Raw genomic sequence first — 18573 nt, forward strand, 5'->3', positions numbered from 1 at the left:
AATTGATAAAGGTTGTTATGTATGACATCTCTAGTTTAGAAATTTCCTAATTTACATACTTCTGTAATCAGTAGCTGATCTTACAGGGCCGACTTTGTGCAAATGCTTACTGTATTGTTATTACCATCAACTCTTTGAAGTCTTCTGAAAAAAGAGGCCTTGGGGGCAGGCGGTGGGGGGTGGGAGAAGAGAGAGTGGAACGAAAGCACACAGCTGAGGGTGAGTGAATTGGAGGGGGGGCTAATGGAAGCCCCCTTGAGAAAGGGAAGGACTTCCTTGACCAACTGAGGCTTCTGATACATTGCCAGCATTCCTCTCGCTTTAAAGTCATCTGGAGCCATAATGACTTGAAGCTTGGTTTTGTTTTTTGTTTTTAAAGACAGCAGCTGCTCTTTGATCTCAGTCATGGACAGCTGCTTCATACAGTAGATGCATGCTGAGGCTGCATTGGCAGTTCTTCCTCTTGCGCTGCCCCTGATCCCAGAGCATCCGTGTTCCGTGCAAACTGTTCTCCTGATCAGGCCGCTTTCCGGTCAGTTTTAGGCTAACAGCATAAATTTTTACAGGGATAAAGCATGGTCAGATTGTCTGACAAATGCCTGATGGATCTGGATATTTGGGGAAAAGGTTCTGCGTTTTCATTCAGTGATGCTATTGAGGCCCTGGCTGATCTATGGAATACAACAACTATTACTGCTCCTAAGAGCCTTCCACCCTCTTACAGAGCTGAGTTGGCGTCTTGATTTAGAAGAGAGGTGAGAGCCCTGAAGCTGATAGGATGTAGGATCTCTTGCAGTGGGTTGGATAGAGCAGGGAGGGAACCTGTCTGAAGGCCCACTCGAATGGCTGCTCTGCGGCATCTGCACCAAGCAGGCTGGTGTTTCTCGTTTCATCGTGGGCTGCATTTCCTCCACAAAAAGCTGAAACAGGGCTCCTCATGAGAAATGTATATCTTTGCTTCCAAACAGAGTTGGTGGGATCTGTCTCCAAGTTGAGCAGCAACTTGGACAGCAGTGTTGGGTCGGTGTATAGGCGACCTCTTGTCCTGTTATTCTGAATTGCTTTTGGCTTAGAGATTTGGATGACATGGGCAGGGTATACAGAAAGATGAGGCTCACCACCTCTTTGTCCTGCACTTGCCCTTCCCCTTAATCGGCTAGTGTGGGACTGGCCCCATAGCTGAGGGGAAGGATCAGTGCCTCTTCATGGGTGAGATGTATTCCATTCTACTGAAAGGAGGCAGTCATAAGATCTCTGCTGAAGAAATCCTCTTTTGACTTGGATAAGCATGTGCCAGAGGGAGGGGAAAGATGGCGGAGTTGTCAAGCTTCTCTGTGGAAACTCCTTGGAGAGGAAAAGCTGACATAACTTATAGAGACAATGGGTTGGATTCTGCACTCTGTGGAAAGCAGAAGAAAAGGGAGCCTTGTAGCGAGAACGAGCAGTATTGCCTCTGTCAGTGCCTCTTCGGTTCCAAATACTGATTACCAACAAGACACCTACAAAGAAACATACAAGGATCGCTGTCCCTGTGCCCTCGGGCAGGCTGAGCAGAAGAGGAGGGATATTATCAAAAAAGGTCATTATGATTTGCACGTAGTTGTACCCACATGCCACCAGCAGGATTTCTCCGTAGGCTCTCGGGAGCTCGGCAAGGTGATTGTGCTGCAGAAGACCACTGATTACAGTTGGTTCTTGCAGAAGGAAAAGAGGAAACAAGAGGAAGAGGTCTCCACGCTCTGGAAAGATGTGATGACCTTGAAAATTAGGCTAGAAACCTGGCGCCCGTGAGTGCTAGTCCTGCTTCAGGCACAAAGCCAGTTGGGTGACCTTGGGCCAGTCACTCTCTCTCAGCTCTAGGAAAAAGGCAATGCAGACCACTTCCGGAATTTGCCAAGAAAACTGCAGGGACTAGGCCAGGCATTGCCAGGATTCAAGACTGGCTGGAAGGCACAAAACAAGCAAAAAAACACTATGAGCAAATTGTTAAAACCCGCCATGACAATCCCAGTGAAGGAAAGAATCAAGTGTGTGACGAGGCGGTTTGGTGTTTTCCAGGGTAGCATGGTTCCAGTCCTTTAACGCTTCCATCTCCAGTTCTCTGGGGCTCTCAGCTCGTGTTTTCGGCTGGATAGAGGAGCATTATAAGCCACAAGACATTGTCACTGGTGCACTGGAACAACGGAAGAGCCAGCTCTTCTTATCAAAGAGACAGCCTTGAAGGGGCATAATATAATTTGGAGATGCAAAGCTAAGATGCTCTATTCCTTCCAGTAATTTCTCTTCAAGCTTTTTTTAGGACTACGGATTGGGTTTATCTCTGAAATCCTCTCACAGTCTGCACTGCGGGCTCCTTAAATGAGCACAAAAGCAATCAGCAGTCTCTATTCATGGGGATCAGTTGCTGCTGTATCCCTCTTTCGAGCCTTGGTTCCACATGTTCCTATACATTAATCTAACTTGCCCGATAGCAGTGTATTTACAATATATCAGGGTTTCACAGTGAGCCAAACTCTTTTCTTAAAGGTGCAGAAACACGGAAACTTTCCTTCACCTCAGATTGGTAAACAAGTTTTCAAAATGCCTCGATATTACACATGAGGTTTGGTTTAAGAGGCAGTAGCTAGGGATAATGACTAAAAACAGAGCTGTTTTACACACTACCATGGTTCCATGTAACATTTACCTTGGGTTAAGTGCCGAGTACTGGAAAAGCTAAGCAATAAATTGGCTTGCTTTGTATAAATGAATTCTGGCAGCCTCATAGAGAGGCAGTATGCCATGCTGGTGTTGCCAACCTCCAGCTTTTTAAAATTGTTTGACATATATGCAAGCATAATTTGCTTTACTTCATGGATTAAGAGAGTTTGGCTAGGTTTAAAGATTGTTATGTTAGAACTAAAAATGGACAGATCTTTTTAGTCTCCCATAGCCCTGGTTTCTAATAATGCAATAAAGTGAACTTAAGCCAAATCCCCTCTGCAGCTCCTCTGTTTTGTTTCCTGCCTAGATGGGTCCCGCGTCCTTGATAGGCACCGCTTTTTGGGTATGCAGCTGGTTGGCGGAGATAGGCACAATTATAGGTTGCTCTCAAACGTTCCATTTCTGGGAATGGGGATCCAGAAGGTGCTGGCCTTGTACCTCCAAGCTCATCTGATGGATTGTGATTTTTTTCTGGGGTCCATTCATTTGGGCTTCTGGCTGGATATAGTCCAGAAGTTGCTTTGGTCACTTGGTGGTTGACCAAGGTGGCAGCTGGATATAAAGACTGCTATTTCTCCTGTACAGCTTGACTATTTTTTGGATTTGGCCTTGAGGGTGCTGCATTATGATGGTTCCATCCCGTCTCTTCCACTTTTGTCCCAAAGATCACGCTTGGTGGAGTGGTGCTTGACGTGCAGAGTCCAGAGTTAAGCTTGTCCTCCTTGCTGCCAGTTTCTACATAAGGCCACTAGGGAAGGTCATTCAGACTTTGGAAGTGGGATGCTGTCAGTGCTGGTAGCATCCAGGTCTGTTTTCTCCAAGGCCGTTTTCCTCCAAGGAAGACATTGGTAGCGTGAATATTGCTTTGAAATGTGATAACGAGCATTGCTTTTAAATTTAATAACAAGCTGAAATTAAATCCAGACAAGACAGGCATGCTGTTGGTTGGTATCTGATGATGCTGGTTCCACCTACCCCTGAAGGAAGGGCAGATTCGCAGTCCAAGAATATTCCCTGATCTTCGGCTGTCACTGGATGTGCAGGCAATGGCTGGGGTCGGGAGCACCTTTGCACAATTACTTCCAGTGCTTCAGCTGCAACTCATCCTGAGTTGGTTGGATTTGGCAAGAGTTACACAAGCCTTGGTTACATCCCGTCTTAATAGCCCATTTCCAACATGGATGTGGGGCTAACCTTGAAAGGAGTAACAAGTAGCCTTTAGGGTGCTGACTGATGCAAGGTTCAGAGATCATGTGATACCTGTCCTGGGAGATCTGCACTGGTTGCCAGTTACTTACTTGGTGCAATTCAAGTTGTTGGTATTGCTCTTCAAAGCTGGAGTTTCTTTAGAGTGTTGCTCTTTCAGGGACTGCATCTTCTGTTACCAACCTTCCTGCTGTGAAATACCTCTTTCGGGAGAAGCCCCTCTTGTGCACTGCTCTCGTGCTAAGGAATGGACTCCTTCTGCTGGGTCCCAGTCTTTCAGGCTGTAGAAAACCTATAAAGATGCATCTCTTTTGAATTTAGTATCTGTTTTAGTGTTGGTTTTAAACCGTGCTTCTTAATTTTTATATTCTGCTTTTTTAAAAGAATTGGCTAGCTGTCTTGGGTATTTGCCAGAAAAAATGATGGTGTGTAAATTAAATAAATAGATAAAAAATAAAAACTGGATTTAGATGTGCCTGAGAGAGGAGAAGCTATTTGTCTTTGCTTGACCACCCCGAGCCTTGGGGCTAGGACATGAACCATTAGGCCCTTGGGCAGGTAGCTGCTTCAAGGGGCCGTCCTGGGAGGGGAGGGGGATGACGTGGTGGCCAGGATCGGTGTCAAGGGGTGCTTTAGGATGCTCCCGCGTCTGTGAGGTGGGTCTGAAGAAGCAGGAGGCCGGAAGCCAGTGGTTCTCATCAAAGTGTTCAGCGTTTCCGGTCAGGCTTTTAGATAGGTTTGGTCCCTTCCTATTCCACCGGAGTGATGCGGCTTAACATTTGGGCTTCTGTGCTGTTCGGGTGGACAGTTTGGGCAGCCCCATCAATGTTTCCATCCACAAGACTGCAGTGCAGAATCAGGTCATGTGTTCTGCAGGAGTCATATTAATCCTCCTCCTCCTCCCTCCCCCCCCCCCCCGATCAGACCACACACTGTTCATGTTTTCCCTCTAAGCTTTCTCAAGCTAGTGGAAGCTGGATGATCCTGAGTGTGTGTGTGTGTGTTTAATATGTAGTGCTTTGCCTTCAACGTTGCTTTTGATGCTGTGCAACTTGGTTCTCCCAGTGTAGACCAGCCACAAATTCCAGGTTGTGCTATCAAATTGCATAGACTTCCCAGAGGTTGAAAAAGATCCCATGTTCTTGGTGTTGGTGTCTTTCCTGTTACCAGAGACGTTGCAATGGCTCCAGAATTGGGTGGATGCTCCCCAGGGCCTTTCTTCCAGCTTCGGTGATGTTTTGTGCCCTTTCTGCATTGGCTTGAGCTTCAGGAGATCACACAGAGCGGAGAGACTGGGCATGTCATAAAAGTATATTTAGCCTTTTAATAAAGACTTTCTGCTATGGCTAGTGAGAAGTATTTCTTCGGCGTGCATGGAAGCAGCGGTATGCAAAACACTGAATTCCAAACGCCCCTTCTGACCTCGCCAGAACTGTTCCAAACTGGAAGTGGAACGGTAGGGTTGGAACAACTCGTTTTGAATTTGAAACAGCTTTAAAAGGATGTAGAACTCCCCACTGCTAATTTATGTATCTAATCAGCTTTGCCAACTAGATATAACAGTAGAATCTGGATTTCCTTTTTTCTTGCTGTTCTTCTTACATTATGAGAGCAGATACTTTCTTTATTGATCTGAAAGCTACACCGAGAGATTTTCTGACCTACCTGCAAGTTATAAATGCTTCACATAGATAAATGAATAAAAAATTAAGACAAGATGCTGCGTTTGACCAGTCCAACGGTTGTGCCTCAGCTTTCTCCCTTGGCTGAGTTAGTTCCCTTTTTTGCTCTGCTTCCTCTGTCCTGACTCCAAACAGGAAGCAACTGTCAGAAATGGGTTCCTTTTCTTTACAGAGGGAGTCTGACTTTCCTGTCACCAGGGCTTTTTATACTGGTCTGAGAACAGAGTTGAGAACCCAGTTAGTATTTGGAATTTGACTTCTGCACTTCCTCCCTTCAGGAGGCAAAAGCTTCATAAAGTTCAGTAAAAGCCCAGTCAGGCTGATTAAAGTGGCAGCCACAGCAAAATTGTATGTAGTTGCAGCAATCGGAAGGCCGCAGTCAGCATCACTCCCCCCTCCAAGCTTTTTAAACAAAATGTGTGTAATAATGGGGCATGGAAAATGCATTCTGCAGCATCGGCACCATACAGGAGCTGACAGAAGCCCCTTTGCTGAGCAGTAGTGTGAGATATTTGCTTGTTTTAGAAATCCTTTGCTTTTCATTGCGAGCAATACTGAACACTGTATAGATGGTTTGATCACCTTGGTAGCTGCTTACTTGTTACCAGTCAAGTGAGTATTGCTTTCTGCAAGCTCATACAGCAGTCAGTTCAACGTGTGACCTCAACTCTGATTTCTTGGACTTCATTCCAGAGCCAATGTCCAAATCTGCCCAGATATGACTCTGGTGAAGTCGGTAGGACAGAGGAGAAACCCAAAGAGTGCCTTGGTCTCCTGAAGAGCCTGTATGGTGGCACTTCAGAGGCTGTGGCCAGCTAGGCTGCAACTGGTGGTGGGTTCTTCAAGATGTTTCCTTGTGACATTTTGATCCTGTGTGCTGGAGTTGTGAAGGCTATTAATTCTGGAGACTAGTCTTTTGAAGTCCCGTCCTGGGGGATTTAGAGTGGCTGCCTCACATTGCCTTCTTGAATGAATGAATGAATGAATGAATGAATGAATGAATTGCTTTTGCTGACTTTGGTCTTCCAGGTAGTGCTAGATTTGAAGTAATCATGATAGCCATTGACTATGATTGTTTAAAAGAATTGCAAATATCCTTTTTTTTTAGTTTTGAATTTTTTAATTGATAAAGATCCATCAGTGAATATACAGCAAAGATTTTTGCATACATTACTGTAGTTAAACAAAACATAAGAGATGAAGAAGAAACTAATATAGTAAGTAAAATAATTAAAAAAGAAAAAAAATATAGCCATCTAGTATCATTATAAGATTAATCCAGTCCTTAAATTTACCATTCAATCTGGACTAAATAGAATCCCATTGCTTTGCTCATTTTTAGGATATAAAGCAATATTGATAACCAACATATCTTATATCCATTCCTTATCATCAAGAGAATAATTTATATAAAATTATTCCATTTGTCAAGTTCTAGGCAAAGCCCTTCATAACATTTCACATTCATTACTTCTACATCTTTAAATGCTATATTTTTTCTGAAGACTGTATTAATGTGCTCTAATGTGAAACCAAATGGGAGCTAAGGCTGGACAAGTCCAAATCATATGAGTTAAAAAACCTTCAGGCTTCTTATGATGCCAACACACACCAAAAGTCTGATATCCGTAGAAAATTGAATTATTGGTATCTCTTCAAATGTAACATCTCTTAGGATGCTAGAATTCCAGGTGTCTCCAAAGCTACCAAGGTACCTGGACTGTATTGTTTTGCAGTTTCAACTGTACGTGCTGCCAAGCGGAAGCTATCAGTAAATGTGGTCAGAACATAATATGGCAAAATCCTTAAAGCGACCATTGTTCATCAACTGGAGTAAGATATTTGTCCCTTGTTTGGCTGAGGCTTTCTAGTAAAGCATCTTTCCCTTTCTTGTCAAATTTGGATTATTGCTCAGGATCAGTTTCTCATGGGATTCTGGGTCAAAATTTAAATAGGTACCTATCATGGCCAAATGTGTCTAGCAACTTTCAAAGCTTTCAAAAAGAGAGTTCAGGTTTACTGTGGCTTGACCCCAGAAGTTGCCAGGATTTCAAGGGGTTACACATTTATTTTCTGATTGAATCCACAGAAGTAAAGATGTTTGGTGAAGTTAAAAATCTGGAAAACTAAAGTCACCCATTATCTTAAGGCCACCTTAGTTTAGTCCCCCAAAATTGAGGGGTCTTAGCCTGCAGTAAAACATTTCTTAGTAATTTATCTTTGTAAAAACATTTGTTAGGAATTAACAGTGGGATTCCTCTTAAAATATATATTAGTCTAGATGTAATATTCATTTTGATTGTATTAATAATCTTGCCCCAGAGATTCTGGATGTTTTAACCACTGATTTATATCTACAGTGATCATATCTATACATTTAGATATATTCAGTTCAATATATTGTGACATATTTTGAGAAAAGTACAAACACAAGTATTTTATGGGTTAGGGTTTTTTACATACTGTAGTCTGTGGATACCAAGGGGAGCAGATTAGATTTTTTTCCCCAATTGATAATATAACCAGCATAGCTTAATAAGCATTGTTTGTGACACTAAATAGTTATCTAAAAAAGCCACATCATCAACATATAGAAACAGTTTATATTCAGGATCCACTGCTACAATACCTTTAATATCTTGTGTAAGAAAAATATCCTGGATGTTCAAGAACTAAGCTAAAAATGAGAGGAGATGGGCGTCCCTGACAGGTGCCACAGTATAGCTCAGTAGGTTCAGAAACAAGTCCATTTTTACTAAGTCTAACCACAGAGTAAAGATACCAAATTATAATTGTACCAAGGTGCAAAAGATTGCAGAAACCCCGATCTTCTTAAAATATACAGTCAGGTCCAGAAATATTGGGACATCGACACAATTCTAACATCTTTGGCTCTATACACCACCACAATGGATTTGGAATGAAACAAACACAATGTGCCTTAACTGCAGACTGTCAGCTTTAATTTGAGGGTATGTACATCCAACTCAGGTGAACGGTGTAGGAATTATAACAGTTTGCATATGTGCCTCCCACTTGTTAAGGGACCAAAGGTAATGGGACAATTGGCTTCTCAGCTGTTCCATGGCCAGGTGTGTGATATTCCCTCAGTACCCCAATTACAATGTGCAGATAAAAGGCCCAGAGTTCATTTCAAGTGTGCTATTTGCATTTGGAATCTGTTGCTGTCAACTCTCAAGATGAGATCCAAAGAGCTGTCACTATCAGTGAAGCAAGCCATCATTAGTCTGAAGAAACAAAATAAACCCATCAGAGAGATAGCAAGAACATTAGGCGTGGCCAAAACAACTGTTTGGAACATTCTCAAAAAGAAGGAATGCACCGGTGAGCTCAGTAACACCAAAAGACCCGGGAGACAACAGAAAACAACTGTGGTGGATGACCGAAGAATCTTTTCCCTGGTGAAGAAAACACCCTTCACAACAATTGGCCAGATCAAGAACACTCTCCAGGAGGTAGGTGTATGTGTGTCAAAGTCAACAATCAAAAGAAGACTTCACCAGAGTGAATACAGAGGGTTCACCACAAGATGTAAACCATTGGTGAGCCTCAAAAACAGGAAGGCCAGATTAGAGTTTGCCAAACGACATCTAAAAAAGCCTTCACAGTTCTGGAACAACATCCTATGGATAGATGAGACCAAGATCAACTTGTACCAGAGTGATGGGAAGAGAAGAGTATGGAGAAGGAAAGGAACTGCTCATGATCCTAAGCATACCACCTCATCAGTGAAGCATGGTGGTGGTAGTGTCATGTCGTGGGCATGTATGGCTGCCAATGGAACTGGTTCTCTTGTATTTATTGATGATGTGACTGCTGACAAAAGCAGCAGGATGAATTCTGCAGTGTTTCGGGCAATATTATCTGCTCACATTCAGCCAAATGCTGCAGAACTCATTGGACGGCGCTTCACTGGCCAAAGCATACTGCAAAAGCAACCAAAGAGTTTTTGAAGGGACAGAAGTGGAATGTTATGCAATGGCCAAGTCAATCACCTGACCTGAATCCCATTGAGCATGCATTTCACTTGCTGAAGACAACACTGAAGGGAAAATGCCCCAAGAACAAGCAGGAACTGAAGACAGTTGCAGTAGAGGCCTGGCAGAGCATCACCAGGGATGAAACCCAGCGTCTGGTGATGTCTATGCGTTCCAGACTTCAGGCTGTGATTGACTGCAACGGATTTGCAACCAAGTATTAAAAAGGGAAAGTTTGATGTATGGTTATTATTCTGTCCCATTACTTTTGGTCCCTTAACAAGTGGGAGGCACATATGCAAACTGTTGTAATTCCTACACTGTTCACCTGAGTTGGATGTACATACCCTCAAATTAAAGCTGACAGTCTGCAGTTAATGCACATTGTGTTTGTTTCATTCCAAATCCATTGTGGTGGTGTATAGAGCCAAAGATGTTAGAATTGTGTCGATGTCCCAATATTTCTGGACCTGACTGTATGAATCTGAGGCACGTCAAAAGCCTTTTCAGCATCTAACAGAATAAAACAGCTAATTCTTACATACCTGCTGCTTTGTTCAGAATATCTATCACCAAAGAATATTGTCAGATGCCTGAGATTGGTGAATTATGGATGGTATCACATTCTGTAATCTCTTGGCTAATATAGCAGCTAATATTTTAACATAAACATTAAGTAGCAATGGTGGTCTATCATTTGCAGATCTCTGGCTTTAAGATTACTATAACATAGGCCTTATAGAAAAAGAACAGAATGTATTAAGAGCAAATGAATCATTTTAACCTCTAATAATATAGGTGCCAATAAATATATAAAAGTCCTATATCATTCAGTTAGGAAGTCATTAGGACCATGAATTGGTTTGTCTCTATGACTTTTTGTAATGTCAGTGGTTGTGCCATTTTTATGTTCTTTTCTGCTTCAGTATTTTTCAAGAAATATTGAGAATGTCTCCAATTCACAGAAGTGAATGGACAGATTAAAAAAAAACAACCTGACAATTAGTAGATTCTGTCTCAGTATGAAACTGATCATCACTGGCCTGAATTCCAGAAATAAAATGTATTGTTTTGCTAATTCAGCTGATGAGCCAATAATTTTCCAGCTTTATCTCTTGATTCCCAATACTTCTAATTAATATTTTGAATGTGATCAATCAGTTTAAACTTGGTTGCCACAACTACTTTACAGTATAGAATTCATCTGTAGGATTTATGGCATAAGATAAAACTGGGTCTTTTAGCCATCTTTTCCAACTGTATAAGACTGAATTCTCTACAGCTGTTTTTTTTTTTTTTTTGCAGAAGTGAACACAATTGTGGCTCCATGAATAAATGCCGTAAAAGCATCCCAAAATATTAATTTATTGGTAGAACCTCTGTTTATTTATTTATTTTAAAGACAAATTTCCTTTCTATATTCCACAAAAGAGAGATCTCTTTTTCAGGTACCATTTGGGATTAGCTGGTTTTTAGTTTTTAATTTCAGTTTTGCACAAACAATCTCTTTGTTTAGGTGTAACAAATGCCAACTGTCTAGTAACTTTGTTCCAAAATATCTGCTTGTTGTTGTTCGGTCGTTAAGTCGTGTCTGACTCTTCGTGACCCCATGAACCGCATCGCGCCAGACCTTCCTGTCCTTCACTGCCTCCCTGAGTTGGCTCAGTTTCCTGCTCATTGCTGCAGTGATGCCATCTAGCCATCTCGTCCTCGGCCGTCCCCTTCTCCTTTGGCTTTCCATCTTTCCCAGCATCCGGGTCTTCTCCAAAGAGTCCTCTCTTCGCATTGGGTGGCCAAAGTATCTGAGCTTGAGCTTCAGTATTGATCCTTCCAATGAGCAATCAGGGTTGATTTCCTTATCTGCTTCTAGCAACTTCCAATTTTGCAAACAGGTAGTAGATTTTTTAAAGGTTTTCTGGCCATTTGAGAATCTAAAATAATACTGAAATTGTCAGCAGCAATTAACAATTGATAAATTACAGAATATATCTAGAAAAATGTTTATGAAGAATTTCAGGAGTATTCTTAGTAGAGCCATAAAAATAGAAGAGACTCTCTGCAGCTCAGGGCTGGACCACGGAGTCCTCGGTGCTCTCTGAGCCGGGTGGTTTGCTCGCAGGCGCTTCATGACCCGACTAGGCGGCATCGTCAGGGCTGGTGAGTGTGGGGTTTGCTCCCTGTTTATATACAGTGGCTTGCCCTGCCCATATTGGTGGGGTGTGGTTTTCTCCTTGGTGGTTCCTTGGTTGGGGTATTGTTTTCTGCTTGATCATTTGTCTGCTGCTAATCCCTGCTTATCTGGGTGTTTGCTGGAGGGGTTGTGTTCTGATGGCTGATTTGCATTTTTGAATTTAGCTTGGTCTAGGATGCTGACAGTTTCCCAGGTGAAACTGTGGTTGAGCCTGTCCATGTGTTGTAAGATTAAGGACTTTTCATCATGCCATCTGACTGCTAGTTGTTCATGGATGTGCTCTGCTAGTCTTCTGCCTGTCTGGCACTACCAAGGAATTACCAAGGAGACAAACAATCAAGCAGAAAACAAACAAGGATCCCAGAACCATAAAAGTTAATCAAAGCAGTAGTGATATTAGCTATCTTTACAAGCAAAATAATAAAATACTCTTCATTGTTGTCACAATGCCCATGTTCCACAATAATTTTGGAATTGTTATTAAACAAAATAGCTACACCATGTGCCTATTTGAATATCTATAATTTTATTTATTTATATGTCAAATTTATATCACCGCCCAACTCCTCCACAAGGAGGGACTTTGGGGGGTTCACAACAGAACAATTTAAAATCAATAAAAACATAAATAATACAAATATAAAATACAAGTATTAAATACAATAAATGTAAATAATGTAGATTTTTCCAGTCTAGCTCCTGGGCCTCCAGAAAATTTGTTCCATGCATAAAATATGGGTTTCTTTTTATATACCAATATCTAAATGGTCAATTAACCAGAATGTCAGAGTTGATACAGGTAGTCCCCGGGTTAAGAACGCCCATGTTACAGACAACCCATAATTAAGAACGGAGTCTATTGTAGTAAAATTTGAGTTAAATACATAATGATTCGAGTTAATACAATGGTTAGAGTTAATTACACAATACTACTTATACAATATTATAAAATAATTCTGTTCCAGCTTACATACAAATTCAACTTAAGGATAGACCTTGGGAACAGAACCCGTTCTTAAACTGGGGACTACCTGTATATAGTGGTGCTGTGAATGCAAGATCTTAATTCCCCATTCCCCAAATCTGTATGGCTTCCTTTCTTGATGTCAGCACTCCTTGAGCATATTGAGCATGCTGGGGTGGAGACGTGGGGCAGCTGAGGGGTGCTGGACAGGCTGCTTCCTTTCTGCTGTGGCTCTTAACAGCGAGGCCCTGAAGGGCTGGCTGGGCTTGGGGTTCTTGAGCAGTCAAGCTCAGGGTTCTTGAGCAGTGAAGCATGGCTGCAGCCAATGGACATCAAGAGCCGGGGGCCTGTGTGTAAGAACTGCCTTCTTGGCCATAGCTGGCACAATTTGCAATGTTCTGTATGGACTTGGGTCACACTGCAGGTGGGGCAGGGGCAGGAAATCTGGGCCTGGATGAAAGCAGCCAGCTCTAGTTCTGCAGCAGAGCAAGTGCATCTATATTGTCTTTTCTGTGTAGAAAGCAGAGCAGAAAAGCATCAAGGGGGAAGGAGATGAACTTTGTCACGGCCCAGAAACAGCCAGCCAGTTCTTTGGTCTGACGCGGTGGTCAACATCACGAAGGGACAGAATCCTGCCTCTATCTTTGGTCTTCCTCTGGCCCCTTCAGTTAACGTGATTTCATTAGAATTCATATAGAGTGACTGGGAGATGGGAGCTAAGCCATTTGCCAAGCATGGTTTAAAAAACACCAGAGCCACCAAGCCATTGGTTTCCTTCATAATTTCAGTGTGAATTTGCAGGGGAGGAGAGCGCAGCTACAGTCGGATGTGCCCAGTTGGTTGCTGCCTGCCTTGGTGCTGCAGCCATTTCCACAGATGCCCCTTTTGCCCCCAGGCCAAAGGCTTGGTGCTTCCTGTGGGGAACGCTGATTCTCTGGCATTTCGTGCCGCAAAGGGCTGCTTACGTGTCTGTGTGACATCTCTCTTGTAGGGATCCGTTCTTGGGATATCGACCTTACTGCCTGCAACCTTGACCAGCAACTCAAGCTCTTCGTCTCCCGCCACTCTGCGACTTTTTCTGATATCGTGAAAGGTAAGGAGGTGGCGGAGAAGCTGCTCCTAGGGGCATCCTGCCAAGAAGCCTCTGGGGAGCCTGGCAGAGGCCCTTTGGAGAGCTTCTCCAGCCCTTCGGGGCTGTGACCGGGGGCACTGGTACAAAGAAGCTAAGGGGCAGGGCTTGAAAGCCTTCATTGAGACTATGTTTGGGGCCTTGCCCTTTCTGCCTGTGCATCGCCACCATGCCCCTCTCAGTCATGTGCTGCGGAAAATGTGTGTTTTAGAGTTTGGGTGTGTCCAAACCAGCTGTCGCACTTGGTGTCGGTCCGGTGCCGGCACAGGTAGAAGATGATGTGCTGTAGCTGTTCCTCTGGAGTGTTGCAAATGATACTTGATTGACTGACCTTTATTTGGTGCCTCTGTTTATGTTTCCATCGCTCTTTTTTAATAATAATTTTATTGAAAGTTTTAAAAATAATAAAAGATAATACAAACCTAATTCAGAAGAGAAGAGAAAATGAAAAGAAAAAAGAAAAAGAAAAAGAAAAGAAAGTGCAAGGAAAGAAAGAAAAGAGAAACAGATAAAAGAGAATTCAAGAAGTGACTTCCTGTCTTCATCACAGCAAGTACAGGCAAACTTAATATTGCATGCATATATCTTTTCTTCCCATAGCCCATCCTTATCCATTTGCAAACCCATAAATCATTAACATTTCAGTCCATTTGTCAGCAAAAAGTCTAAAGGGATTCCAGAACTTTATCAATTATATCTTGTTTTAACCTCAGTCAAGGAAATCAGCTTTAAATTCCTTGCTTTTGCTTCTGTCAGCCTCAGTCTTTGATCCATTCAAATGCCGTCCTAGGCTTTGATCTTCCTTCCTTCCTTTCTCCCATCTCTGAAGTTGCTTCAGTGCTTTAGCAACCCTCTTTTGTAAATCCACCAAGAAGTTGTTATCCAGGTCATTATCTTGGCTTGTCATTTGTATTTCTATTTTAACTGCCATCTCTATCTTGTAATCCACAATTTCTTTGTTTTCTAGTAAATCTGCATAAGTGTGTTTCACCTCTTCATCCTGTAGGTCTTTCCAAACATTTGCTTTGACAACTTCCCTTTCTTTTGTAAATAATACATTCATATAAGTAAACATTATTTCTGCCATTGTAGCTACCAGTCTCTGTCCCCATTCTTCAAAAGTATCTTGAAGTGACTCAAAATTCACAGCATTATCTGTCATTTTGTACAACCCAGTGCTTACTCTCAATTCAAAAACAAGAAGCAGAGTTTTTTCTTTTCCTGCCTGGAGTTTTTAGTCCCCTCTAGGGTTTAATTTCTAAAATCATAAAGGCTCAAATCTCTGTTAGTTTGATAGACCAGGCAAAATGGTATTCCCATGAAGGTATTATTTATTAATTTATTTTCTCCCCAAATCTTTCAGCAAAAGTTCTAAGGTTCCAAATTTTTCTGGCCCCTTTTATATCTTTCTTAAATTAAATTCTTATTTAGCTTTTTGCCGTTTGTTTCTATTTCTTAGTTCTTAAGCTTATAGTTAATTTTTCTTTTGTTCAGGAACAAAGGTAAACTTACCAGGTGGCTTTTCAAACTTGTTGTTTTGGAGATCTCTAATATCCTTAATATAGTTAAATAGGTAATTTCCAAAAGTGATTAGAAAGTGTGGTTAGCGAACTCAGTGTCCTTTAAAAGGCTCTGCTGCGACTGAGAGCATGATGGCTCCTTTCGTCTCCTGGTGCTCAGACATGCAGGAAACCACCATCTTGTGGCCTCCCTGCGAGGAGCTGCCGTTTGGCACACAAGTGGGCAGTCTCCCACCCTCCTTATCCAGAGAGGCTCCGTGGGAGCGGTTGTCAGGGTCAGCCCAAGAATCACCATGAGACAGTCCCGAAATCAGCTCGGCTTCTTTGTTAGCTTGCGCGTAATAGACAGAATCTCTCCGGACTAACTCTCATCCCCCAGCGACAGCAGCTATAACCATCGTGCCCTTAGGGAGAGGCCGGTCTCTTCCTCTTGACTGCCACACAGTCCGGCTGGGGGCTGAGGAGAGGCTTTCCTTGGGGTGTCTCTCCCCCTTCCCTGTAGCCTTGAAGCTCCATTCCAGGATCCTCCCCACTCGTGCCTTCCATCACACCGGTCTACTGACTGCTCCTTCGGTTTTTGCCTCAGTTGTCACCTCCACCTGATCAGAGAAGTGCTAGTTCGCCATTTCTCACCCGGAAGTATCTGGTGTTTTCATATCTCTGGTGGGAACATAGGGTGTGTGTGTGTCTGTGAGTGTGAAATCTTTTAAAACACCCTTGGATGGTTCCTTTTGCTGCCTCTCCTTGGTGCTGTTTTTTGTTCTCTTCCTTTCTTTCTTAAGGAGAGTCTTGCAGCAAATTATCTAGTCCCTCTCAGCCATGGAGCCCTGAATTACTGTGGGCCAGCCTCAGTCCAACCTACCTCTCAAGGTGGCTGTCGAGAGGAAGAAGGGAGGCAGGTGCAGAAGAAAATGTTCCATTCCTCCTGAGGACAACTGATCTGGTGGTTTTCCAAAGCAGCTCGGTGCAAAGGAAAAGCAGCATTCTGGAGGGATGCTGTGCAGCTGTATCTTGGACGATGTTTCCAGCTCACATTCCACGCAGATACTTTTTATGGGTTTGGGGCTGTTTTGTTCTGGTTCATCAAGTTAGTTTTTAGCTTCATTGCTCGATCCCCACTCCCCCTAGTTCAGGTACTGCCCTAGGATGTCCCTCTCGTCACTTCAGATAAGGTGAAATTTCATACTCTGAAAGTATGTACGAGTCCTTTCTATAGCAGCTGGCTTGGTTTATGTATGCGCATTTTCTGAGGAAAGCCTTTGGCTTTTCTGCAGCAGGCCTACTTGTCTCTCCATTAGGACTTGTTCCTTTGGGGCACCTGATCAGCAGAAAGGAGCAGATGCTGGGTCGTGCTTGTCCTCTGATCCCTTCTCCTTCGGACAGGCGGCCCGTGGATGAACGTGCCCTTCGGCTGCTCTCCATCTGCTTCGCCTTGGCCACATTCTCCTCACCCAGCAGCCAGCCAGCCCTGCATCTCCAGTGGAGCAGCCACATTGATAAGGCTGTAGGTTGGCAAAACGGAGGTTCCTTCCTCCCAGGCACCTGGGGCCAGAGCACTGTTCCCATGCTGCTGAAAGGAACGGAAATGGCAGCAATCTTGGGAATCGGCCAGCTCCCTGCTTGGTGCAGAATCTGCGCTACAGGATGTGACTATAATCCCCACAGATGGCTGTCCACCTTCCATTTAAGTACTTTCTCCCATTGCTCAAGACCAGCCTTTCTGCTGCTGGACAGTGCTTACCCTTAGGAGGCTTGCTCTAATGCTTATATGAAGTTTTTGTTTAATCTGCTCTATCTTCTAGATCAGCATTTCTCAACCTTGGCAACTTTAAGATGTGTGGACGTCAACTCCCAGAATCCCCTAGCTGGCATCTTAAAGTTACCAAGGTTAGGAAACATTGTTCTAGATTATAGCCTTAGAAATTTGAAGACTATTTTCCTGTCTTCTATTAAACTTCTCTCTTCTTCCCCAGACTTGCTTTGTCTGCCTCTTTGAATAATAATTATTGGGACTTGGTCTTCAGTCCTCATAGTGTCAGTTGCTGTCTTCCGGAGATGCTTCAGCCTATCCATGTCCTCCTTCACATGAAGGAGAGGGGGAGGAGGAGGAAGTCTATGAGCTGGGCATGATAGCGACCTCTTACTGTTTAGTAGTCCTAGTAGCTGTTTCCAAAAAAACCCACCGTCACAAAACTGATAAGCCTCTTCCCATTTATACTGAAAAAGCACAAATGATTGAACTAGAATTTTGCTGCCTTAAATTGCATATATAAATATATATAAAAGTTTCCCATTTGAAAGTAGTTTACTTGCTGGAATTCTTGTGTTGCATCCTCAATCTTCTTTCTAATAAATATTACTTACCACACTTGGTCTTTTGGATTATGTCTGCTTAATCCAATCCAGTCCAGTTTGCTGTATGAGAAGTCCGACACTTCCCTGGTTTAGAAGCCATGGGATTCAGAGAAAAGCTGCATCTGAATGAGGAAGACCTATTTAGCTATCGTGGCCTGTTGCTTCTCTCCCCATCCTGATGGTACATTCCATTAATGAATTATGGATTAGCCAAAGTACTTTGTTCTGAGTCACTTACTGATCAATTTCACTGGATAGGCTTGAATTCAAGAAAGGGAATAATACTTATTTTTCTTCCTTTATATGTTAGACAGTTTATAAACTTTTAGCATGTCCTTCTAATTAAACAAACTCTGTTTTCCAACCTTCTTTGCTAGTAATACCCTCTGAGGCATCAGCAAGAGACCATATGTTGTGATGAGCAAAACAGTTAAAATTAAACTTCCAATTTGGGTTTGAAACAGGCTACCTTGATGATTCCAGAAGGGTTTTGAACTCAATATTGAAATGGTTGTTTTGAGCTCAACAGACTTATAAAAGTATTAAAATGGTATGCCCCGAACTTGAACCAGCTGCTTCAGAGACTAATGCGAAATGTTTTGCACACCCTTCCACTTTGGGCTTTATCTGGGGGGCGAGAGTCCAAAGGGCCAGAAGCAGAGTTCCATTCCTCTCTAGGCTGAAGTGCCAAGACGCAGCAGATGCAAAGTGGTCATGCTCTCGGCCTGCACTCAGAACCATTTGACCAGATACAAGACTGGGAGAAACTCTGGTCCCACCTGAGGCTGGAATGGGAAGAGCCGCTTTCTCTCTGGCAGCTGTGGG

General features: G+C 43.0%; 1 protein-coding gene and 1 pseudogene across 1 annotated transcript in view; both read left to right on the plus strand.

Annotated features, from left to right (window-relative positions):
• The window catches only part of MAP1S (microtubule associated protein 1S), a 34671-nt gene that overhangs the window by 3731 nt on the left and 12367 nt on the right, over positions 1–18573 (plus strand). The window contains exon 2 of the mRNA XM_088147335.1: positions 13736–13837. Coding sequence (XP_088003461.1) covers positions 13736–13837 — 102 coding nt within the window. The remainder of the gene's footprint in view (positions 1–13735; positions 13838–18573) is intronic.
• LOC103061617 (max-like protein X) lies at positions 1035–4247 on the plus strand (annotated as a pseudogene).

Source organism: Python bivittatus, unplaced genomic scaffold (assembly GCF_059951505.1).
Source record: "Python bivittatus isolate LINGU-HERP-01145 unplaced genomic scaffold, Pbiv_v1 ctg000500_np1212, whole genome shotgun sequence".
Taxonomy (NCBI): Eukaryota; Metazoa; Chordata; class Lepidosauria; order Squamata; family Pythonidae; genus Python; species Python bivittatus.